Raw genomic sequence first — 26,057 nt, 5'->3', positions numbered from 1 at the left:
TTTGAATGTGAGAGTAGTGTAGCTCGGTGGAGCTACTCGTACCATTTTGTTGCCAGGGTAGATATTTCCCCTGTGCCTATGTATTGTATGGAGACCGTTACAGTGTATTGCCAGGGTAGATAGTTTCCCCTGTGCCTGTTTCGTTTGTCGCTATTCCAGCGTATTTTGTGTAACGAAGGAATAAACTCTGTATTCGGTGATTACCTGTCACACCCTGGCTCTGGGGACTCTTATATGTTGAGCCAGGGTGTTCGTTTCTATGTGTAGTTTCTATGTTTCGTTTTCTATGTTCATGTTCTAGGTTTTGTGTTTCTATGTTGGCCGGGGTGGTTCCCAATTAGAGACAGCTGTGGCTCGTTGTCTCTGATTGGGAACCATACTTAGGCAGCCTGTTGTGCACTTGTCATTTGTGGGATCTTGTTCCGGAGAGGTTTGTGTTTGTTAACCTTAGGACTTCACGTATCGTTTTGTTGTTTTGTTATTGTCATTTAAGTACTCATTAAAAGATGTACGCATATCACGCTGCGCCTTGGTCCGTTGCTTACAACGATCGTGAAAGAAGATCCCACCATACAAGGACCAAGCAGCGTGTGCAGGAGCAAACGCCGGGTAAGGAGCTGGAGAGGTTGGCGATGGCCCAGGTGGGCCAATGGTGGTCCTGGGAGGACATGTTCGCGGGCAAAGGGCCATGGGCTAAAGTTAAAGCCCTGGCGGTGGATGACTGGTTTCGGCGCGTGGAGGAGACATGGGACCTTAGGACTTCACGTATGTGTCGTCGTCGGACAGGCGAGAGGCAACCCCAATATTTTTTTGGGGGGGGCACACGGCATGGACGACGGGGCTGCTGGAGGCAGCTACAGGGCGAGTTTGTGGACTAGGAGAGGAGGCCACCAGGTTACGGGGGCCATTGGTCAGGAGGGAGAAGGAGAGTGTGGAGGCACGGCGAGACGAACTGAGTAGGCAGCAGAGGGAGCAGAGGTTTATGAGGAAACCCAGTCCCGCTCCTCGCACCAAGCAAGTGGTGTGTGTCACCAGTCCGGTCCGGCCCATTCCTGATTCCCGCACAAGGCCAGTGGTGTGTGTTCCCAGTACGGTCAGGCCCATTCCTGCTCCCCGCACTAAGTTAGTGGTGCGTGTTCCCAGTACGGCCCAACCCGTTCCTGCTCCCCGCACTAAGTTAGTGGTGCGTGTTCCCAGTCCGGCCCGACCCGTTCCCGCTCCCCGCACTAAGTTAGTGGTGCGTGTTCCCAGTCCGGCCCGACCCGTTCCTGCTCCCCGCACTAGGTTAGTGGTGCGTGTTCCCAGTACGGCCCAACCCGTTCCTGCTCCCCACACTAGGTTAGTGGTGCGTGTTCCCAGTACGGCCCAACCCGTTCCTGCTCCCCGCGCTAGGTTAGTGGTGCGTGTTCCCAGTACGGCCCAACCCGTTCCTGCTCCCCGCACTAAGTTAGTGGTGCGTGTTCCCAGTCCGGCCTGTTCCTGCCCCTCGCACCAAGCCTGTGGTGCGCGTCGCCAGCCCGGCCCGGCCTGTTCCTGCCCCTCGCACCAAGCCTGTGGTGCGCGTCGCCAGCCCGGCCCGGCCTGTTCCTGCCCCTCGCACCAAGCCTGTGGTGCGCGTCGCCAGCCCCGGCCCGGCCTGTTCCTGCCCCCTCGCACCAAGCCAGTGGTGCGCGTCGCCAGCCCAGTCCGGCCTGTTCCTGTCCCTCGCACCAAGCCTGTGGTGCGCGTCGCCAGCCCGGCCCGGCCTGTTCCTGCCCCTCGCACCAAGACAGTGGTGCGCGTCGCCAGCCCGGTCCGGCCTGTTCCTGCTCCCCGCACCAAACCAGTGGTGCGCGTCGCCAGCCCGGTCCGGCCTGTTCCTGCTCCCCGCACCAAGCCTGTGGTGCGCGTCGTCAGCCCGGTCCGGCCCGTTCCTGCTTCCCGCACCAAGCCAGTGGTGCGCTGCGTTAGCCCGGTCCGGCCTGTTCCTGCTCCCGCACCAAGCCAGTGGTGCGCGTCGTCAGCCCGGTCCGGCCTGTTCCTGCTCCCCGCACCAAGCCAGTGGTGCACGTCGTCAGCCCGGTCCGGCCCATTCCTGCTCCCGCGCAAGCCAGTGGTGCGTGGCTGCGTCAGTCCGGCACAGCCCGTGCCTGTTTCACCGGTGCCTGGTCAGGTACCGGTCAGCTGCTCCACACCGGAGCCTAAGCAATCCGCTCCACCGATGTCCAGTCCAGCTCCAGCCAGCGGGGCCAGACCAGACCAGGGGCGCTACGGGGGGGGTAGTTAGAGAGTGGTGGTCACGCCCGGAGCCGGATCCGCCTCCGAGGCGGAATGCCCACCCGGCCCCTGCCCTGTTGGGTTTAGTTGGCGCGGTCGCAGTCCGCGCCTTTGGGGGGGGGGGTACTGTCACGCCCTGGCTCTGGGGACTCTTATATGTTGAGCCAGGGTGTTAGTTTCTATGTGTAGTTTCTATGTTTCGTTTTCTATGTTCATGTTCTAGGTTTTGTGTTTCTATGTTGGCCGGGGTGGTTCCCAATTAGAGACAGCTGTGGCTCGTTGTCTCTGATTGGGAACCATACTTAGGCAGCCTGTTTTGCACTTGTCATTTGTGGGATCTTGTTCCGGAGAGGTTTGTGTTTGTTAACCTTAGGACTTCACGTATCGTTTTGTTGTTTTGTTATTGTCATTTAAGTACTCATTAAAAGATGTACGCATATCACGCTGTGCCTTGGTCCGTTGCTTACAACGATCGTGACATTACCCTCCTGCGCCTGACTCCTTCCATTACACTCATCACACATTTCTAAAAACATAATTCCACTTTGGGATTATGGGGTATTGTGTGTAGGCCAGTGACAAATGTAATCCATTTTAAATGCAGGCTATAACACAACAAAATGTGTAAAAAGTAAAGGGGTGTGAATACTTTCTGAAGGCACTGTATATACCTAAACCATAGAAATAATGATGATGATAACTAGGTGTAATGCAGAGTGACTATGCTACATTTTAATACATTCTTCTTCTCTACCACAGATTCCCACAAGGTCTCAGACTCCAGGATGGGAAAATGCTTACAAGAAAGAAACCGATGAAGACAGTCAGAAGACATTTGATTTCCATTGTTACTTGTAATGTTACAAATGAAAGAAAAAGACAATCCCATTTTTTTCAAATTAGCTATCTTGGCTACTCACCATACTATAGGCTACAGATTTGAGTCCCCACTAGAATATGTACTTTTTTGTTATTGAGTAGGCCTATATCTTTGTTTAATAAAATTATTAATCTAACAATAAAAAGTATTATTATTTTGTAAGAAATGTAAGGTCTTTTTACAAAAAAGTTGAATAAAGTAGAAGCTCATCTTTTGTTTGCAGGTATTTTCACTTGGTAATGAGTAATAAGTAATTATATAGAAATTACTCATAGGAAACTATAAAGTTACACTTCACTAGCTAAGTCCTGGGTAACAACTAGCGACAACCTTGTACTTATGCAGATATGACAGATATTTAATCTGTGGTGTACTAGTGTGTTTATTTTCTCACTTGGATGGAGCTTTCAGAAACTGACGATTAGATTGTCAAACTGGGTAGCATACTTTCTAGGTACCCCTCAAGATACACTTCATTTAAAGTAGCTAAATCCTGCTAAACACTTAGGAATTACATTGTACTTCTGCAGATAGTACATGGACTCTGTGGCGTACTTGTAGGTTTATCCTCTCACTTGGATGGCAAGGGGGTTCAGGTTGTCATAATGGGTAACCTACACATTAATTATAAATAATTGTTTTATTATAATCTGGGATGACCCGTATGGTAGATACCTAGTCAGTTGTACAACTGAATGCATTCAACTGAAATGTGTCTTCCGCATTTTACCCGGCCCATCTGAATCAGGTTGACCTATATCTGATCTGTTTCTGTAAACTCAACCAAATTAACGCAGATGGTACACTTTTTGGGGGCAAGTGCTAGTGTGAGAGAAAAATTAACATGTAACATGTTTACCTGCTTTGTTTAACAAATAGTAAGACATTTCAGTCCTACTAATGCTGTGTTTTTGTAAAGGGATGGTTTCTACTCCAGCTCCCTGCAGCTAGTCTTGGTGTGTAGTCAAGGACATGGGTTTTACTCAAGATAGGGGTATCTGGAGCTGTCAACTGATTTATGAATGGCTAGGTGATAAAACCAACAGACACATTTCATGATTAATGGTGTGTGAGAGGGAGATGTCTCTGGTCTGACTGATCCTGCATTTTCATAGACTGAATTGGTGTCTGTAAGGTACCAGTGACGAGATCTGTTATGAATAGTTGATAAGAACCTTGTCTTGGGGGCCAACCCTGGTTTCCATACAATGAGAACAGTCTTCATAGCAGATACTGTCTGCTGTGAATTATTCATTTCTTTCATACAAATCCTAACCTTTTGATTCATTCCACACATCTGCTGTTTGTCATGTACAGTGAGGGAAAAAAGTATTTTATCCCCTGTTGATTTTATACGTTTGCCCACTTACAAATAAATGATCAGTCTATAATTTTAATGGTAGCTTTATTTGAACAGTGAGAGACAGAATAACAACAAAAAAATCCAGAAAAACGCATGTCAAAAATGTTATAAATTAATTTGCTTTTTAATGAGGGAAATAAGTATTTGACCCCCTCTCAATCAGAAAGATTTCTGGCTCCCAGGTGTCTTTTATACAGGTAACGAGCTGAGATTAGGAGCACACTCTTAAAGGGTGTGCTCCTAATCTCAGTTTGTTATCTGTATAAAAGACACCTGTCCACAGAAGCAATCAATCAATCAGATTCCAAACTCTCCACCATGGCCAAGACCAAAGAGCTCTCCAAGGATGTCAGGGACAAGATTGTAGACCTACACAAGGCTGGAATGGCCTACAAAACCATCGCCAAGCAGCTTGGTGAGAAGGTGACAACAGTTGGTGCGATTATTCGCAAATGGAAGAAACACACAATAACTGTCAATCTCCCTCGGCCTGGGGCTCCATGCAAGATCTCACCTCGTGGAGTTGCAATGATCATGAGAACGGTGAGGAATCAGCCCAGAACGACACGGGAGGATCTTGTCAATGATCTCAAGGCAGCTGGGACCATAGTCACCAAGAAAACAATTGGTAACACACTACGCCGTGAAGGACTGAAATCCTGCAGCGCCCGCAAGGTCCCCCTGCTCAAGAAAGCACATATATAGGCCCATCTGAAGTTTGCCAATGAACATCTGAATTATTCAGAGGAGAACTGGGTGAAAGTGTTGTGGTCAGATGAGACCAAAATCGAGCTCTTTGGCATCAACTCAACTTCGCCGTGTTTGGAGGAGGAGGAATGCTGCCTATGACCCCAAGAACACCATCCCCACCGTCAAACATGGAGGTGGGAAACATTATGCTTTGGGGGTGTTTTTCTGCTAAGGGGACAGGACAACTTCACCGCATCAAAGGGACGATGGACGGGGCCATGTACCATCAAATCTTGGGTGAGAACCTCCTTCCCTCAGCCAGGGCATTGAAAATGGGTCGTGGATGGGTATTCCAGCATGACAATGACCCAAAACACACGGCCAAGGCAACAAAGGAGTGGCTCAAGAAGAAGCACATTAAGGTACTGGAGTGGCCTAGCCAGTCTCCAGACCTTAATCCCATAGAAAATCTGTGGAGGGAGCTGAAGGTTCAAGTTGCCAAACGTCAGGCTCGAAACCTTAATGACTTGGAGAAGATCTGCAAAGAGGAGTGGGACAAAATCCCTCCTGAGATGTGTGCAAACCTGGTGGCCAACTACAAGAAACGTCTGACCTCTGTGATTGCCAACAAGGGTTTTGCCACCAAGTACTCAGTCATGTTTTGCAGAGGGGTCAAATACTTATTTCCCTCATTAAAATGCAAATCAATTTATAACATTTTTGACATGTGTTTTTCTGGATTTTTTTGTTGTTATTCTGTCCCTCACTGTTCAAATAAAACTACCATTAAAATTATAGACTGATCATGTCTTTGTCAGTGGGCAAACGTACAAAATCAGCAGGGGATCAAATACTTTTTTCCCTCACTGTAGACTGAGAGGGTGTATCTTTGCTATAAAATATATTTGTATTGTCTGTATGTGAGAGCTCTCCGCCCAACACCCAAGAGTGTTGGGTCGAACAGCCTCACTTACTACCTTATTAATACGTTTTGAATAAAGTCATATCCTGATTGGTGATTGACCTTTCCATGACACTAGCAACAACATTGAGTAGAGATTTTGAAGAGTGTGCATTCACGGGCTGGTAATTAGAGCCTATTCACGGGCTGGTAATTAGAGCCTCCAACCCTTGAAATCTCGGACACCCAGTGCATCTGTCCACAAGAGATTACAACCTTGTGAAAGTTCTTACTGCAGCTGAGAAGTAACTAAACACTAAATTGGTGAATTTAGTGGAAACTTGCCCATTTGTGACAAGCATTACAGACTGCATTACAGACTGCAATTACCACCAGTTACATGTTGTTATTACAGTGTAACTCAGTTATTACAATTAACTCCAATACTTGTTACAGTGTAATTACACATGTAATTACACTGTAATAGGGACCCCTTAAAATGAAGTGTTACCAAAAATCAGAACATATATTTTATGGAAAAGAGATGTTGTATGTTTCAGGACCATGCTACCTGGTTGACAACATGACCGAGCTGCACAGATTACAGTTTGATTTGAGAAAGGGAGCTCCTCCCTCCCTGTGTTTGCCCGTTCATGCCATAGCTGGTGTACCATGGCTCAGGTTAAAATAACTCACTGTGTGAGAGAAAATTCATCTCAATGGGCACGTTCCTCAGCCCAGGCATTGCTGACGCGTGCCATATATTACAACGCCTGGATAGGTATTTTACCTATCAGCTAAGGGATGGATTGACATTTAGAGAATGTTTACCTGGGGAAAAAATGGGGGAGGGTCATGCTTTTTAAATTTCAGGGAGGGTTTAGTATTTTTTAAATCTAGTCAAGGGGATGGTCATGTAATTTGTAATTGATTCAATTAAAAATGTTATCTGTGTTTTAGAATTAGTTGCTTATTAGACTATATTGATGTGTGCCTAATATATCTCTGATTCACCGCTGGGCGTGCAATATCAATTGCATTTTATCGATGGCAATTTGAATGCACAGATATACATGTATTGTGACGAGATCCTGAGGCCCATTGTCGTGCCATTCATCCGCCGCCATCACCTCATGTTTCAGCATGATAATGCACGGCCCCATGTCGCAAGGATCTGTACACAGTTCCTGGAAGCTGAAAATGTCCCAGTTCTTCCATGGCCTGCATACTCACCAGACATGTCACCCATTGAGCAGGTTTGGGATGCTCCAGATCAACGTGTACAACAGCGTGTTCCAGTTCCCGCCAATATCCAGCAACTTCGCACAGCCAATGAAGAGGAGTGGGACAACATTCCACAGGCCACAATCAACAGCCTGATCAACTCTATGAGAAGGAGATGTGTCGCGCTGCATGAGGCAAATGGTGGCCACACCAGATAGTGACTGGTTTTCTGATCCACGCCCCTACCTTTTTTTAAAGGTACAGTATATGTGACCAACAGATGCATATCTGTATTACCATTCATGTGAAATCCATAGATAAAACATAAATAATAATAAATTAAAATAAATAAAACTTACAAAAATACTACAAATCCATAGATTAGGGCCTAATGAATAAAAATCTTTGTAATTGTTGCATGTTGCATTTATATTTTTGTTTCAGTATAGTTTTAGTTTTTCTTATGGGTTTGTTAATTATTTTATTTCAGTTTACTGAATTGTTTTCATGATATAGTTTTAGTTTCAGTTTTAGTTTACTATAATAACTAACTCAAGTATGCTTGGTTTCCTCAGAGTTCATTGAACTGAGGTAGCACAGTATTAAACTAAAGTTCTATGGAATAGTGCTGTAGACATCCTCAGACAGAAGCCCTGGTGTTCTGACGCTCTTATTATGGAGTTAATAGCATATATTTAGTACATTAATGAGTTGTGTGAAAAACTTCCCTGCCTCTACCCCTAGTGCTGCAGTTATAGGCTACCTGCATTTGAGCACCTCCCTCCGAATAGGCATACCCCTCCCCCTTGCTACTTTAGGAACTTGCACACGTTCATTCTGATTCATTAACATTCCTGACACGGATTTCCACAAAGAACCGGAGTGGTCAACAGAACAACAGGCACAGAAAAGAGTTAATGAAATATAGTGGACTGGACTAGAACAAGTTGATGAACAGAACATCACCGTTACAGTGTTGCAATAGAGATGCACACATTCTGTGATCTAAAGGTATGGTGCACCTCACTCCTCCAGCTTTCACTAGCCTACTGTATTTTAATGCGTTGTCAAATTAACTCAAATTGACTAATATATCTACCTATTTCAACTAAATGTAATTGATTAAACACATTCAGTCTGTATCAGTATTGAACTGAGATGGAAAGTTGTTTTTAAACTTTGGTCAAATGAGGAGAACATGTGAAATGTGCTGTGTAGACTGTGGTTGTGATGCAGTAGGTCACATTCTAACTAACACATTTAAAACAATTCTGAATCACATTACTCATTACAGGGTTCACCACAGAAATACTGATTTCTGTCACTTAGTTTTGTATGGCATTTTATTACCTTTTTATATCATCATGAGTGGGTTTAATTTAGTATTTTAAAAGCATTCCAAATGTTAAAATCCAGGACAGTCAAGCCACATTTAAAGTTCTCATGTTGATCACTCTAAACTAAATACGAACTTTAGTGATCTTAAATTACCCCATTTGTCACGTCTCCTCCCGTTGCTCCCCTCCGGCGCTCTGATTCACCGGTCTACTGAGTCACCGGTCTGAGCGCACCACCTCAGCAAACACAGAAATGGAAACCCAACGCACCCTAATCACCTCTAGCGCACCTGCACCTCATCATCTCATCACCACCTCTATTTAGCCCTGGACTGTTCTGGAGGATGTTGTGTGTAATTGTTAGTATCGTGTCGTTTACTCGCTCTTTGTTATTCTCTTTCTCATTGCTAAGTAAACTTTACCTTGTTAATTCCTGCGTCTGCGTCCTGCCTCTTCGTATACTCAGTACTCGTCACACCATTACAAGAAGAATACATAAAAACATAGAATACTAAACATCTGACGATGAACAGGGAGATAGCAAGAACATTCCGATAAACATGTGCGGGCCTAAAACAATATCCATTTTTGAAAGGGAAACAATCAAGTTAGATCCAACATCATGGTTTGAGAAAGTAATTACTGAATATGATGAGAACTCTCAAAACATAACATCTATTGTCATGACCAGGATCTTATGGATCATGACCACATTATAAATGTTGAAGTAAAAAAATATGTGTTGGAATCTTGGCAAAAAAATAATAATTTTCCCCTTATCTGTTTTGATCAGCAACCCTCCCCTATTTCCGTGTCGGCTAGTTCACCAAGCTTACCTGTGCATGACACAAAGATTGATTACGATGTAACTGCCAAGTCCCAGTGCTTGATGTGTGGCAAGGTGCATATCAAGATTTCTCACACTGGCAACACTACTGACAACATAACTTACTATAACTATTGTTAGGAGTAAATTATACAGCATACAGAGATGTTTCTTCTAACAAATATGGATATTGTTTTAGGCCCACACATGTTTATCGGAATGTTCTTGATGCTGTTGCTATCTCCCTGTTTGTCTGATCTTTTTCAGAGCTGATCTGATAGGTCAAAATACCAATTAGTGAAAAAATATCAGAATTCGGCTGCCGGTGTAAACACCGCTAAGGTGTGAGTTGATGGTCACTAGACTTGAAGCTGAATATTATGGATTATTCACATATCTGTTGATAGTGATTGACGCCAGACTGGATGTACAAGGACACACTGATTATTCACTGTTGTATTGTATTGATGACATTCTGTGAACACTGTGATTCTGTAGCAGCTGACAAAGTCTCTTTTTCAAGGGAGCCCTGGCCAAGAGGTGGTGGATTTAAGGGACTTCCCCCCAGCATCCTGAAATTCACTCCCGTTCATACATTTTTAGTCTGTTCAGTTGTAACCTAGACATCTTACATTACACAATGGCAAGGCATCTGGTTTCATGTGGTGCAATCTATTCAAATTTCTCTGAGTTTCACTGCTTGCCGACCTGCTCAGACATGAGTCTGACCGGAGGGCTTTTCCACAGCACAGAATACCTTCACACTGCATGTGCCCCTCTCTATAAGGGCTTACTTTTTTCTTTCTTTAAATACTTCTTTAGCGTGATGTGTTTTTAACTTGTGGACCAAATACCCGTTCAAACTAAATGTGTCAGGTCTGAAGTTTGCTTAACACACTTCAGCCTTTGACCAACAGTGTAAATTTGCTTACCTGATAAATGTTGATGGCGAATATCAAAAACAAATTTGAAATGTATATTGACCAAGTACATCTGCCTTGTAGTTACAGTAATAGCTATTAATTTTCAAGGAAGCTCAACAAGTGTTCTAACTTGATGGATGAACAGCTCATGCTTTAAAAAAGACTTGTCAAAACCTTCCCGACATTGATCAATAGATGGTCTAATGTCAATTTGCTTTACAATGTTGTAGAACGATTTAGAAATTCACTGCCTCAAGTACTATAGCTACGAGTCTGTAACTTTAAATGTGTATTTCACCGTTTTGTTGTTCTGTGGGAACTGGGCACCCTGCTCTAATTTCTTATGAACACCCCAGTCTCTATAGAGTAACATTTTAATATTGTGAAGCTTTATGTCTTGGTTTGGTAAAACCAGGTTGCCAGTCCCCCATACTAATCCCCCGGTTGAAGTCTCCCCACTGCAACCCCCTGCTGACAATGAACCCCCTCCTCCTCCTTCCTCTCCGTCCACCCTGTGTATGGATGTGCCTGTCACTGTCAGTTCTCTCATATTGTGTTGGAACGGAGGGTTTTATGCCATGACTTCACTCTCAGGCCTCTCGCAGAACCCCACAGGGTCGGCCATTGTCAGCTCTTTCAGCAGCCAGTCAGGCCGGCCCCCAACATAGAAGCTCTATTCAGGAATTTATTGAACAGGGATGGACCTAATACTCACAGATATTCCCTCTTTATCCATCACTCTCCCTTTCTTACTCTTTTTTCTCTCTCTCCTCCTACACTGTGTAGGTTTAGAGTGGTGAGTCAGCCCTCTGCGGAGCTGAACCCCTCTCCTCACATACAGAGCGCAGAGCTGCTAGACAAGGTGTTCTCCAGGAGTGTTGTCACCCTCCACCGCTCTATCCAGCCCCTCTAGGCTGAGAGGATCAGATTACTACACAACAGGATCCACACTCCTCTGGACAGGATCTCCTTTTTGTTTACTGTGAATGAGGAGGGGTGGTGATGATGTCAGAGGACAGCTGTGGCCGAATATGCTGTAGGGGGATGTATAGCTGCTACTGGAGGCACCCCAGTGACAGGAACCAAAAAGTGAGTACTGTATGCCTAGAATTGTATTGTGTGTAGAATATACAGTAGCTATAGGACATTCATTAAGACAATTACGATTTTTACATTTACATTTACGTCATTTAGCAGACGCTCTTATCCAGAGCGACTTACAAATTGGTGCATTCACCTTATATAGCCAGTGGGATAACCACTTTACAATGGGTAGAAGGATTACTTTATCCTATCCCAGGCACTAACTTTTTTTTTTGGCACTAACTCCTCACTATCCTCACCTTTGGTTTATGTACTGTTTACATTTAAATTTGATTAATTTAGCAGACACTCTTATCCAGAGCGACTTATATTTAGTGCATTACTATACAGTGGGGGAAAAAAGTATTTAGTCAGCCACCAATTGTGCAAGTTCTCCCACTTAAAAAGATGAGAGAGGCCTGTAATTTTCATCATAGGTACACGTCAACTATGACAGACAAAATGAGAAAAAAATATCCAGAAAATCACATTGTAGGATTTTTTATGAATTTATTTGCAAATTATGGTGGAAAATAAGTATTTGGTCAATAAAAAAAGTTTCTCAATACTTTGTTATATACCCTTTGTTGGCAATGACACAGGTCAAACGTTTTCTGTAAGTCTTCACAAGGTTTTCACACACTGTTGCTGGTATTTTGGCCCATTCCTCCATGCAGATCTCCTCTAGAGCAGTGATGTTTTGGGGCTGTCGCTGGGCAACACAGACTTTCAACTCCCCTCCAAATATTTTCTATGGGGTTGAGATCTGGAGACAGGCTAGGCCACTCCAGGACCTTGAAATGCTTCTTACGAAGCCACTCCTTCGTTGCCCGGGGCGGTGTGTTTGGGATCATTGTCATGCTGAAAGACCCAGCCACGTTTCATCTTCAATGCCCTTGCTGATGGAAGGAGGTTTTCACTCAAAATCTCACGATACATGGCCCCATTCATTCTTTCCTTTACACGGATCAGTCGTCCTGGTCCCTTTGCAGAAAAACAGCCCGAAAGCATGATGTTTCCACCCCCATGCTTCACAGTAGGTATGGTGTTCTTTGGATGCAACTCCGCATTCTTTGTCCTCCAAACACGACAAGTTGAGTTTTTACCAAAAAGTTATATTTTGGTTTCATCTGACCATATGACATTCTCCCAATCCTCTTCTGGATCATCCAAATGCACTCTAGCAAACTTCAGACGGGCCTGGACATGTACTGGCTTAAGCAGGGGGACACATCTGGCACTGCAGGATTTGAGTCCCTGGCGGCGTAGTGTGTTACTGATGGTAGGCTTTGTTACTTTGGTCCCAGCTCTCTGCAGGTCATTCACTAGGTCCCCCCGTGTGGTTCTGGGATTTTTGCTCACCGTTCTTGTGATCATTTTGACCCCACGGGGTGAGATCTTGCGTGGAGCCCCAGATCGAGGGAGATTATCAGTGGTCTTGTATGTCTTCCATTTCCTAATAATTGCTCCCACAGTTGATTTCTTCAAACCAAGCTGCTTACCTATTGCAGATTCAGTCTTCCCAGCCTGGTGCAGGTCTACAATTTTGTTTCTGGTGTCCTTTGACAGCTCTTTGGTCTTGGCCATAGTGGAGTTTGGAGTGTGATTGTTTGAGGTTGTGGACAGGTGTCTTTTATACTGATAACAAGTTCAAACAGGTGCCATTAATACAGGTAACGAGTGGAGGACAGAGGAGCCTCTTAAAGAAGAAGTTACAGGTCTGTGAGAGCCAGAAATCTTGCTTGTTTGTAGGTGACCAAATACTTATTTTCCACCATAATTTGCAAATAAATTCATTAAAAATCCTACAATGTGATTTTCAGGATTTTTTTTCTCAATTTGTCTGTCATAGTTGACGTGTACCTATGATGAAAATTACAGGCCTCTCTCATCTTTTTAAGTGGGAGAACTTGCACAATTGGTGGCTGACTAAATACTTTTTTCCCCCACTGTATACTGTAATTCCATGTAGCTCAAATGTTGTTTTAGTGACTTCTCTCAGGTCAGAGCTACAGTTGGCCTACAAGGAAATGTTCACACGGCTTTGATATGTGTTGCAATAAAAATCGTCATTGTCATCCAGCAGCAGCAATCACTGAGGCATTGCCAAGGGAATTCAGCTTTGAATTTCCTTATGCCTTCTCTACAGTTCAATTTCTTGTACCTGCTTTACAGTGATTATAAGGGATTAGCATTCCATTGGACAGCATTCAGTTGAAGCATGAGGATTTAATCCCCTTTATAAACTCACTGTGGGTGTATACAGTGGGGGAAAAAAGTATTTAGTCAGCCACCAATTTTTGGTGGCTGACTAAAGGATTTTTTTTTCTCATTTTGTCTGTCATAGTTGACGTGTACCTATGATGAAAATTACAGGCCTCTCTCATCTTTTTAAGTGGGAGAACTTGCACAATTGGTGGCTGACTAAATACTTTTTTCCCCCACTGTAATAGGAAGCCTCTATTCCTAGGCCAATGAGATGTGTATGGATGTTATTGGAGAGGCATCCATTCATTCAGACCTGTTGTGTAAATAAGTGCAGGATAATTGGGAGAGGGAGATTGCAATGCAGTAGAGCATGTGAATGTGTGCCAGGACTAATTGCTGAACTGAACTCACAGGCCCCTACAGGCTGGGTAAAAGCTTATCTGGGACAGAACGAGTGGTGGGAAAAAGTACCCAATTGTCATACTTGAGTTAAAGTAAAGATACCTTAATAGAAATTACTTGAGTAAAAGTTGAAGTCACCCAGTAAAATACTACTTGAGTAAAAGTCTAAAAGTAAATGTAATTGCTCAAATATACTTAAGTATCAAAAGTAAAAGTAAAAGTATAAATCATTTCAAATTCCTTATATTAAGCAAACCAGACGGCACCATTTTATTTTTATTTTTAAATTTACGGATATCCCGGGGCACACTCCAACACTCAGACATAATGTACAAACAAAGCATTTGTGTTTAGTGAGTCCGCCACATCAGAGGCAATGGGGATGACCAGGGATGTTCTCTTGATAAGTGCGTGAATTGGACAATTTTCCAGTCAAAATGTAACAAGTATTTTTGGGTGTCAAGGAAAATGTATGGAGTAAAAAGTACATTATTTTCTGTTGACAAAAATATAAATAGTAAAGTAAAGTACAGATACCACAAAAAAAATTACTTAAGCAGTACTTTCAAGTATTTTTACTTAAGTACTTTACACCACTGGACAGAAGTACAAAGGGGACAAACCATTAGTGTCAAAGGTGGTGGTGGGGGTTCTGTTTGGACACAATTAAGGGTGGGTGGATACTGGTGTTTTTTATTCCCTACATGTAGTGTGGTGGTTGCATGGAACAGCAGGCGAAACCAAACATGAAGAGGCATTGGAGAGAATCCAACAGCCCTGAGGGAGCTAACCGCAAATACCCTCAGACTCACCACATGTACAGTGTACACACACACACACACACACACACAAACAAACACACACACACACTTGTTGACCAGCAATACAATAACACTCAGAGAATATGTATTTCCAAACCATAGCTGAGATAAATCCTGGAAGGTAAATGTCTTCCTGACAAATACGTTTAGTAATGAGATCTTCCAATGTCAGTAGAAATGAGAACAGGTTTAGGGATCCAGTAGTAATAGTTGTCTCGTCTTGCTATAGTGCTCCTGCTGCTGGTTGTCAGTCCTTACCGCTGTGTCCATCCTCACTCTGTTCTGGATGTACATCTGTCTGATGGCTTACAATGACCGCGACGATGTCAACTGGTGAGCTTGGTCATACACTCTGTGTGTGAATGTGTGCACATACAGCTGCAGACACAAACGCAAACACACACACACACACACACACACACATTGACAGCGATGGACTCAAACCCTGTGACCTACCCTCTATTGTCCCCTACCAGGAAGGTATTTTCCATTCTGAAACTGTGGGTGAACTGGTTCATGGTGCTAATCATCATCTCTGCTGTACTGACCATCTACTGCACCCTATTACTGGTGAGGGACACAGTTCATATACCTGTCAATGCATTTACTGTATGATGTTCACATCAGCTGAGTTGTAATGACTGTTTAATTGCAGGTCTTTGCACTGTTCCAACTTGCCTTGAAAGTGCCTTTGGACTTACACAGTCTCCACAAGGTATTAGGAACATTCTTTGTTCCTAGAATGTTTCCCTTTACATGTTATATAAGTAGAGCAAAGCTATAGTGGCATAACAAGAATGGCAATAGCATGGCTGATTAACAATAGTAACTAACTTCATGTATAGCTTAGGTATTGACCTGTGTTGACTGAATTGTATTGTGTTGTGGTTTGCTCTGCACAGTTGTTCCTGTTTTTAGGAGTGGTCTTCGTCGCCTTGGGCACCACTGGAATAAGCCTAAAGTGGGGAAAAGAGTGGCACACTGTTCTTCTGTCACTACAGGTATAGCAGGGCCAAAGTATAGCACCATGGAACTGTCTTTTAGGTGTGTGTAGTGTGTGTGTGTGTGTTTGTGTGTGTGTGTGTGTGTGTGTGTGTGTGTGTGTGTGTGTGTGTGTGTGTGTGTAGTGTGTGTGTGTGTGTGTGTGTGTGTGTGTGTGTGTGTAGTGTGTGTGTGAGAATGTTGGAGCTAGAGTGAGGTGTGTAGTAAGCCTGTGTGTTTTGGGTCAGGGCCTTGGCAGCAGTATGCTACGTGTATTACACTGTTTATAACATTGATCTCCCTCAGGCCACCGCTCCGTTCCTACAGATGGGAGGGGTTGGAGCCCTGACCCTGGTCAGCTGGCTGGTGTTCCAGGGCTTCCATAGGACCCGCAGAGTAGGTCAGTGCTGATACTGAACTTGTCCAATGAAAATACACAAACACTCACCGTGACATCAATAATATGAGACGTACAGTACACGCTTATAGATATTATTTCAATATTGATAGAATATAATTTCGTTCTGTGAACCCTGGAATGATAATACATACACCAGCTGAATGAACTAATTCAATGCAGTTGACTATCTTCTTTCCTTGCCTTTTTGTATTCACAACAATAGTTAAAGTATGACTGTTTCATTCTTAACCTGTGTCTGTCTGTTTGACCCCCAGCCTCTAAGATCCTCATCATGGCAGTGTTTGTTGGCGTGTCAGTGGCAATGTTCCTCAGCCCCCTACTCATCCAATCCCCTTGTCTGGTGGAGAAGGAACAGCTGCCCCGTAAACCTAACCTCATTGGTCATCGAGGAGCACCAATGGTGAGGAAGTGCCCACTTTATTTCTCATACCGTGCATTGGTTCTATGGTCTCAATATTAAAGTGATAAGCTGAAAATGCAAAGTACCTAAAGGTGATTGGCTACCTTAGTCATACAGTGGATACGACTTAATGACAGAGATATAAGACCATCATCAGAAAATGGCTTATGTGTTACACTTTACCGTTGACATAAATTCCATAATCATCCGTTATGATTCAGTATGTATATATACCCAGAACGACGTTAGTATTAGTGTTTGTTTACATTGCACTAAGTACACTACTGGTCAAAAGTTTTAGAACACCTACTCATTCAAGGGTTTTTCTTTATTTTTTACTATTTTCTACATCGTAGAATAATAAGGAAGACATCAAAACTATGAAATAACACATATGGAATCATGTAGTAACCAAAAAAGTGTTAAACAAATCAAAACATATTATATATTTGAGATTCTTCAAATAGCCACCCTTTGCCTTGATGACAACTTTGCACACTCTTGGCATTCTCTCAACCAGCTTCACCTGGAATGATTTTCCAACAGTCTTGAAGGAGTTCCCACATATGCTGAGCACTTGTTGGCTGACTTTCCTTCACTCTGCAGTCCCACTCATCCCAAACCATCTCAATTTGGTTGAGGTCGGGTGATTGTGGAGGCCAGGTCATCTGATGCAGCACTCCATCACTCTCCTTCTTGGTAAAATAGCCCTTACACAGCCTGGAATTGTGTTTTGGGTCATTGTCCTGTTGAAAAACAAATGATAGTCCCACTAAGCCCAAACCAGATGGGATGGTGTATCGCTGCAGAATGCTGTGGTAGCCATGCTGGTTAAGTGTGCCTTGAATTCTAAATAAATCACAGACACAGTCACCAGCAAAGCACCCCCACACCATAACATCTCCTCCTCCATGCTTTACGGTGGGAAATACACATGCGGAGATCATCCGTTCACCCACACCGCGTCTCACAAAGACACAGCGGTTGCAACCAAAAATCTCACATTTGGACTCCAGACCAAAGGACACATTTCCACTGGTCTAATGTCCATTGCTTGTGTTTCTTGGCCCAAGCATGTCTCTTCTTATTATTGGTGTCCTTTAGTAGTGGTTTCTTTGCAGCAATTCGACCATGAAGGCCTGATTCCACACAGTCTACTCTGAACAGTTGATGTTGAGATGTGTCTATTACTTGAACTCTGTGAAGCATTTATTTGGGCTGCAATTTCTGAGGCTGGTAACTCTAATTAACTTATCCTCTGCAGCAGAGGTAACTCTGGGTCTTCCATTCCTGTGGCGGTCCTCATGAGAGCCAGTTTCATCATAGCGCTTGATGGTTTTTGCGACTGCACTTGAAGAAACTTTCAAAGTTCTTGAAATGTTCCATATTGATTGACCTTCATGTCTTAAAGTAATGATGGACTGTCGTTTCTCATTGCTTATTTGAGCTGTTCTTGCCATAATATGGACTTGGTCTTTTACCAAATAGGGCTATCTTCTGTATATTCCCCCTACCTTGTCACAACACAACTGATTGGCTCAAATGCATTAAGAAGGAAAGAAATTCCACAAATTAACTTTAAGAAGGCACACCTGTTAATTGAAATGCATTCCAGGTGACTACCTCATGAAGCTGGTTGAGAGAATGCCAAGAGTGTGCAAAGCTGTCATCAAGGCAAAGGGTGGTTATTTGAAGAATCTCAAATATAAAATATATTTTGATTTGTTTAACACTTTTTTGGTTAATACATGATTCCATATGTGTTATTTCATAGTTTTGATGTCTTCACTATTATTCTACAATGTAGAAAATAGTAAAAATAAATAAAAACCCTTGATTGAGTAGGTGTTCTAAAACTTTTGACCGGCAGTGCACATATCCCTATTTCCATCATTTCCAGTGAATCAGAGGGCTTAGATTTGCTGTCCAGTCGTTGCTCTAGTCCTCTCCAATATCACCACCGTAGGCCCACTCAGCTGAGCTGTGTCATATGCAGCATGGCTCAGTGTTCGCACAGCATCAGGGTAGTCACAGGAGTGTTTCTCACCAATCTGTCCTCTCTCTGTGTTCAGCTGGCCCCAGAGAACACCCTGATGTCGTTCATTAAGAGTGTGGAGTGCGGCGTGATCGCCTTCGAGACGGACGTGCAGCTCAGGTACCCAGGGGACTAAGGCGGCTTCCTGTATGCATAGACATTGCAGAGTTGTGAAGGATCAAAAGTGCACTGCTGTTTCAAATTGTTTTCAGTTGAATAATAATAACAAGGATGCATGGGATTTATATAGCGCTTTTCAAAGACCCAAAGATGCAGTTTGTTGACAATTCTTTCTCCTCCAGTAAGGACAGAGTTCCTTACCTGATGCATGACCACAACAGCCATTTCCTGAGGAGGACTACAGATGTTCTACAGAAGTTCCCTGGGAAAGACTTGAACCACAGCACAAACCTCACCTGGGAGGAGCTACAGGAATTAAACGCTGGTGATTGGTTCCTGAAGGTAAGGGTGATATCCAATTTCACAAGCCTCCCTTGTATGTTGTAGTGGGGCGGCAGGTTAAAGCGTTGGGCCAGTACCCGAAAGGTCGCTGGTACATATCCATGTGTAGCAACAAGATGAGAAATATGCCGCTGTGCCCTTGAGCAAGACAGTTAACACTAATTGCTCCAGGGGTACTGTACAATGGTGACCCTGGCTGTGACCCCAGTCCCTGCAGATGTCTCAGGGGGAGTTGGGATGTTAAAGAAACACAGTTCCATTACACCCTTGTGTGTAACAGGACAAACACAGTATAAGCACCCCCAAAATTATTATTAGTTGGAAATCATTTCATTTCAGTTTAGGTTTAGTTGAACATGTCTTATTTACTGTAGATCCTTAAAATGTGTATTACAATTTGAACTACACCAACTCATTGACATAATGACATCCATACTATGGATATCTCCCTTTCAGACAGATCCATTCCGCTCAGTGTCCCAGCTCTCAGAGCAGGAGAAGAAGACAGCTGGGAACCAGAGTGTTCCCTCCCTTCTGCAGCTGCTGGACCTGGCCAAGACTCATAACACCTCTGTCATCTTTGACTTGAAGAATGACGACAACAATGACACTAACGACACTGTGAACACCATCCTCAACTCTAGCATCCCCCAAGACCTGGTGAGTGGAATCTCTATCAGGATCACTACTTCACCAGTTCTGTGTAGTTATACTCTTATTGCAGTTGTTTGACAGTGTGTCTCTTCTCTCTTTAGATCCTCTGGCTTCCCCCTAAACACAGGGAGTATGTGAGGGAGTTCGCACCAGGGTTCAAGCAGGTCTACAACACTGTGTCTGATATGAACCGTGACGGAGCAGATTATCTGAATGTCAAATACAGTGCGTTGAGCACCGCAGAGATCGGGTGAGTAGCCTACCTCAAAGTTCCCACGCTTTTCTCAGAGCTGTAGTTCCAGAACCACATTCCACCTGTGCTGATTGACAGCTGCAGGTGTAGTGGTTACACAATTAAAAGTGTTTATGTTGGCGTGCTGAGACAAGAAAATGGCACTATCTTAGACTGAGACAGACACAATGCCACAATGCCTCAGGGGGGAATGAGACTAAAATCATGTTTTCGCACAGGTGGATTTTTAATGGCTGAGAGCCCAGTAGTGAACGTTACTCATGGGATGATAGTGTCTGTTGATTTAGTGAAACAAACAGCTCAAAGATGATGGGAAAGTGTTGTCTGAACAAGCATGATGTGTCCTTTAATAATATGACATCTTACAGTATGATTGATCACTCCTACTACTAATTATATGTTGCTGATCTGAGCCAGCTCTTTCACCTAATCTTTTAATTCGCTACTGAACTTGTATTTGTGTGTGTTTGTGTGAGACAGGGAGCTTCGGAACAGGAACGTGACGGTAAACCTGTGGGTGGTGAATGAACCATGGCTCTTCTCTCTGCTGTGGTGCTCGGGGGCCAGCTCTGTGACCACCAACGCCTGCTCCCTCCTAAAGGACATGTCCCAGCCTGACTGGACAATGGTGAGGGACTCACATCAAACCCCCTCTTCTTCACTTTCCCATAGTCACTCCCTCTTCAACGGTCAACCAGATCACCCCACCCTGACATTGTAATTCTCACAAAGTCAATATTGCTTTTAAATATTAGCTAGCATATATTATGATATCCATGTGTAGCATTGAACTTGACATTTTCTTACGAGTTTTTCATCTTGTGCGCCATCTATGGGTTGTATAAATGTACACTACTGGTAAAAAGTTTTAGAACATCTACTCATTCAATGGTTTTTCTTTATTTTTTAAACTATTTTCTACATCGTAGAATAATAAGGAAGACATCAAAACTATGAAATAACACTGTGACGTCACGAGAGGCTACACAGCTTTCAGCGGGATTGCTCAAGTAGTGCAAGGAGACAAGGTTCAAACAAAACAAGGATTTTATTATAGGTCTTGGGAAATTAACGAAAATATAACAAAATTCTGTTCTCTTGTGGCTCTTTAAGGGTTAACAGTTCAGGGATGTCTCTTCCACATCCAAAATCATAATTCTCACTCGCTCAGATAACTTTTCCCCAGCCTTACTGTAGTCCACGTTGCAGCTAGTGGCCAACCCAGCAAAAAGTCCTTCCAAATGTCTCTCACGTATTTCCACAGGTGCATATATCCAAAGGTGAGTATTTCCCAAAGGTAAGTATCTCCAAATCCTTATATTCCTCATGGAAGTGGACGTGCAGCACTCTTGTCCTCCAGAGAGCCCAGGTTGGAGACTGTGTCTCTTCACCCCCCACACACTCCCTCAGTGTGTCTCTTCACTTCCCAAACCTTCAGCTCATCAGCTCCTCATTTGTTTCAGCTGCGTGGGAAGATTGGCCATAGAGGGGTGGAGTTCCCGACCCTACCAGCAGATGGAGCCATAGCTGTCTGGGTTTGCAGCCACCTCAGGGGGATGTAACGTCCCTCCAGGACACAGCCTCTCGTGACATCACAACACATATGGAATCATGTAGTAACCAAAAAAGTGTTAAACAAATCAAATCATATTTTATGTTTGAGATTCTTCAAATAGCCACCCTTTGACTTGATGACAGCTTTGCACACTCTTGGCATTCTCTCAACCAGCTTCACCTGGAATGCTTTTCCAACAGTCTTGAAGGAGTTCCTACATATGCTGAGCACTTGTTGGCTGACTTTCCTTCACTCTGCAGTCCCACTCATCCCACACCATCTCAATTTGGTTGAGGTCGGGGGATTGTGGAGGCCAGGTCATCTGATGCAGCACTCCATCACTCTCCTTCTTGGTAAAATAGCCCTTACACAGCCTGGAGCTGTGTTTTGGGACATTGTCCTATTGGGGGGAAAAATGATAGTCCCACTAAGCCCAAACCAGATGGGATGGCGTATCGCTGCAGAATGCTGTGGTAGCCATGCTGGTTAAGTGTGCCTTGAATTCTAAATAAATCACAGACACAGTCACCAGCAAAGCACCCCCACACCATAACACCTCCTCCTCCATGCTTTACAGTGGGAAATACACATGCGGAGATCATCCGTTCACCCACACCGCGTCTCACAAAGACACAGCGGTTGCAACCAAAAATCTCACATTTGGACTCCAGACCAAAGGACACATTTCCACTGGTCTAATGTCCATTGCTCGTGTTTCTTGGCCCAGGCATGTCTCTTCTTATTATTGGTGTCCTTTAGTAGTGGTTTCTTTGCAGCAATTCGACCATGAAGGCCTGATTCACACAGTCTACTCTGAACAGTTGATGTTGAGATATGTCTATTACTTGAACTCTGTGAAGCATTTATTTGGGCTGCAATTTCTGAGGCTGGTAACTCTAATTAACTTATCCTCTGCAGCAGAGGTAACTCTGGGTCTTCCATTCCTGTGGCGGTCCACATGAGAGCCAGTTTCATTATAGCGCTTGATGGTTTTTGCGACTGCACTTGAAGAAACTTTCAAAGTTCTTGAAATGTTCCATATTGATTGACCTTCATGTCTTAAAGTAATGATGGACTGTCGTTTCTCATTGCTTATTTGAGCTGTTCTTGCCATAATATGGACTTGGTCTTTTACCTAATAGGGCTATCTTCTGTATATCCCCCCTTCCTTGTCACAACACAACTGATTGGCTCAAACGCATTAAGAAGGAAAGAAATTCCACAAATTAACTTTAAGAAAGCACACCTGTTAATTTAAATGCATTCCAGGTGACTACCTCATGAAGCTGGTTGAGAGAATGCCAATAGTGTGCAAAGCTGTCATCAAGGCAAAGGGTGGTTATTTGAAGAATCTCAAATATAAAATACATTTTCATTTGTTTAACACTTCTTGGGTTACTACATGATTCCATATTTGTTATTTCATAGTTTTGATGTCTTCACTATTATTCTACAATGTAGAAAATAGTAAAAATAAATAAAAACCCTTGAATGAGTAGGTGTTCTAAAACGTTTGACCGGTAGTGTACCTACTAGGTTTGCTGGTACTTACTATATGTGTGTGTCTGTGTGTGTTTCAGAGACCTGATATATACAGAATTATATGGATCACAGTGGACCTGGTGTCATTGCTCATAATGTTTGCAGTTTTCATCTTACAGAGGTGAGTAGCGCACTACCATTGTCTGTAAAAGACAATGGAAACAGTCTTTGGAATTTTAAGACTTGATTTGTTCACTTTACTCTTCTGCTTTGAAAAAGGTGCTGTCTCAGTCATGCTAACGGTGGGTTTTTCTAGTAGACATTGATGATCAATATAATCAATATGGAAAAATTCAAATTGTTCCCCTTTTTTGCAATGTTTACAGTAATTATGTACGGTACTAACTACTAAGATAATTGCCATCTACAATGCCTTCAGAAAGTATTCATACCCCTTGACTTATTCCACATGTTGCTGTGTTACAGCCTGAATTCAAAATTGATTATATATATATATATTTTTCATCACCCATCTACACACAATACCCCATAATGACAAAGTGAAACATATTTTTTTGAAATGTTTGCACATTTATGGAAAACGAATACAGAAATATCTAATTTACAAACGTATTCACACCCTTGAGTCAATACTTTGTAGAAGCACCTTTGGCAGCGATTACAGTTGTGAGTCTTTCTGGGTAAGCTTTCCACACCTGGCTTGTGCAACATAAAGACCACTCTAAAATGTGCAGTTTTGTCACACAACACAATGCCACAGATGTCTCAAGTTTTGAGGGAGCATGCAATTGGCATGCTGACTGCAGGTATGTCCACCAGAGTTGTTGCCAGATATTGAATGTTCATTTCTCTACCATAAGCCGCCTCCAATGTCATTTTGGAGAATTTGGCAGTACATCCAACCGGCCTCATAACCAAAGACCACATGTAACCACGCCAGCCCAGGACCTCTACATCCGGCTTCATCACCTGCGGAATCGTCTGAGACCAGCCACCCGGACAGCTGATGAAACTGAGGAGCATTTATGTCTGTAATAAAGCCCTTTTGTGGGGAAATATTACTCTAGTGCCTTGTTGCAAACAGGATGCATGTTTTGGAATATTTGTATTCTGTACAGGCTTCCTTCTTTTCACTCTGTCAATTAGGTTGGTATAGTGGAGTAACTACAATGTTGTTCATCCATCCTCAATTTTCTCCTGTCACAGCCATTAAACTCTGTAACGGTTTTAAAGTCACCATTGGCCTCATGGTGAAATCCCTGAGCGGTTTCCTTCATCTCAGGCAACTGAATTAGGTGTAATTAATAACTTCACCATGCTTAAAGGAATATTCAATGTCTGCTTTTTTTTACTTAATTACCTATCTACCAATAGGTGCCCTTCTTTGTGAGGCAATGGAAAACCTCCCTGGTCTTTGTGGTTTAATCTTTGTTTGAAATTCACTGCTCAACTGAGGGACCTTACAGATAATTGTATGTGTGGGGTACAGAGATGAGGTAGTCATTCAAAAATAATTTTAAACACTATTATTGCACACAGATTGAGTGCATGCAACTTATTATGAAACTGGTTAAGCCATAACAAAGGGGTTGAATATTTTAGCTTTTCATTTTTAATTAATTTGTAAAAACTAAAAAAAACTAAAAATCCACTTTTACATTATGGGGTATTGTGTATAGGCCAGTGATAAAAACAAATCTAAATGTAATCAATTTAAAATTCAGGCTGTAACAATCAAATGTGGAAATATTAAAGGGGTGTGAATGCTTTCTGAAGGCACTGTATGTATCTTGTATGATGAATCTTTATGATAGCTATTGTAAACTTTGATATGGGACTGATATATAAGGATTATACCACGCTCTCTTACCGTAATACATTTCATTCTTGTTTTGATGGTGTAAATAATTAAATGTTTAGTGTTTTGGTTGCATTAATGACATGCAAAGAAAACAACTGCTGTATTTGTGCTTATGATCCTATAAACTAGGACACAAGGGCATCATGTAAAGAGACATCCTATAATGAGGAAGTGGAATAATTGTTTGTGTCTGATTATCTCTACAGGGAAAAAGCAAATAAAGGGATTTTCTGCCTGGAATCAGAGAGAACTATCCCCCTTCTTACCCTCTGAATAGTTCAGCCTGGATCCAGAAATCCACCCCACCCCACCTTACCATCTGTATGGCTCAGCCTTGAATCAGGAAGTAATTAAGCTAATTGAAAAGACAGTATCAAAAGAATGTGTGGTTCACATGCATAAAGTACATTTTACATTCATCATGAGAATTTATGAACAAAGGTGCAAATACCACATCCACATGTTGCCGTAGGATGGCCATTTTATTTGCTTTTAATTCAAGAAGTCATTTCATAGTCATTTTATTTCAATATATTTTAGATGCTTTTTGTGACCATTTGTAAATAGGGTTTTCCTATAGAAAATGTTTGTGTGACACTGTATTTTTTTTTTTATATACACTGTATACATGAAGTTTAGTCTTATTTGGAAACTACTGGTGTTGTGTTCACTGATAAATGTCAGCACTATTTCCACTGGGGGTTACATTCTGAATGAGAGATTTACAAAATGATCAAAAATCATCTTATATCATATTTTTGATAAAATCATATCCGTATTTGACACGTCTGTGTGTGCTTGTGTGAACGCATGAGAGAATGTGTGTGTGACCGCGCGCCCGTGTGTGTGAGCGCGCGCACCCGTGCGTGAGTGAGTAGGTGTGTGCGTGAGAGAGAGAGTGTGTGTGTCAGAAAAAAAACATGTTATGATGATTTATTTGTCTGTGTGAATAACAAAACAAAATGCAGTAACACCTTGGAATGTGTTGGGTTCAGTTGCTGCAGGTGCTACTCCTTGG

General features: G+C 42.9%; 1 protein-coding gene across 2 annotated transcripts; it reads left to right on the top strand.

The window, feature by feature from the left end:
- Positions 1-8,178: 8,178 nt before the first annotated feature.
- On the top strand, positions 8,179-25,817 carry LOC121532058 (glycerophosphoinositol inositolphosphodiesterase GDPD2). Of its 2 annotated transcripts, XM_041837726.1 has the most exons (15): positions 8,179-8,325; positions 11,187-11,489; positions 15,144-15,247; positions 15,391-15,484; positions 15,570-15,629; positions 15,817-15,915; positions 16,202-16,295; positions 16,571-16,716; positions 18,789-18,871; positions 19,054-19,213; positions 19,670-19,873; positions 19,969-20,117; positions 20,601-20,748; positions 23,256-23,338; positions 25,246-25,817. In XM_041837726.1, the coding sequence occupies exons 2-15, from the start codon at positions 11,403-11,405 to the stop codon at positions 25,310-25,312; spliced, it is 1,578 nt and encodes a 525-aa protein (XP_041693660.1). In that variant the 5' UTR covers positions 8,179-8,325; positions 11,187-11,402; the 3' UTR covers positions 25,313-25,817. The 2 variants fall into 2 exon arrangements, with proteins under 2 accessions (XP_041693660.1, XP_041693668.1); XM_041837734.1 differs by lacking the exon at positions 15,144-15,247.
- Positions 25,818-26,057: the final 240 nt, after the last annotated feature.

Source organism: Coregonus clupeaformis, chromosome 2, assembly GCF_020615455.1.
Source record: "Coregonus clupeaformis isolate EN_2021a chromosome 2, ASM2061545v1, whole genome shotgun sequence".
Lineage (NCBI taxonomy): Eukaryota > Metazoa > Chordata > Actinopteri > Salmoniformes > Salmonidae > Coregonus > Coregonus clupeaformis.
This window is presented reverse-complemented; position numbering and strand designations above follow the sequence as displayed.

Coding starts and splice junctions, on each gene's coding strand:
- LOC121532058 (XM_041837726.1), top strand. CDS start 11,403: ATGATGTCAGAGGACAGCTGTGGCCGAATATGCTGTAGGGGGATGTAT. Junction 15,485..15,569: donor TCTACTGCACCCTATTACTG/GTGAGGGACACA, acceptor GTTTAATTGCAG/GTCTTTGCACTGTTCCAACT. Junction 20,749..23,255: donor CCCAGCCTGACTGGACAATG/GTGAGGGACTCA, acceptor TGTGTGTTTCAG/AGACCTGATATATACAGAAT.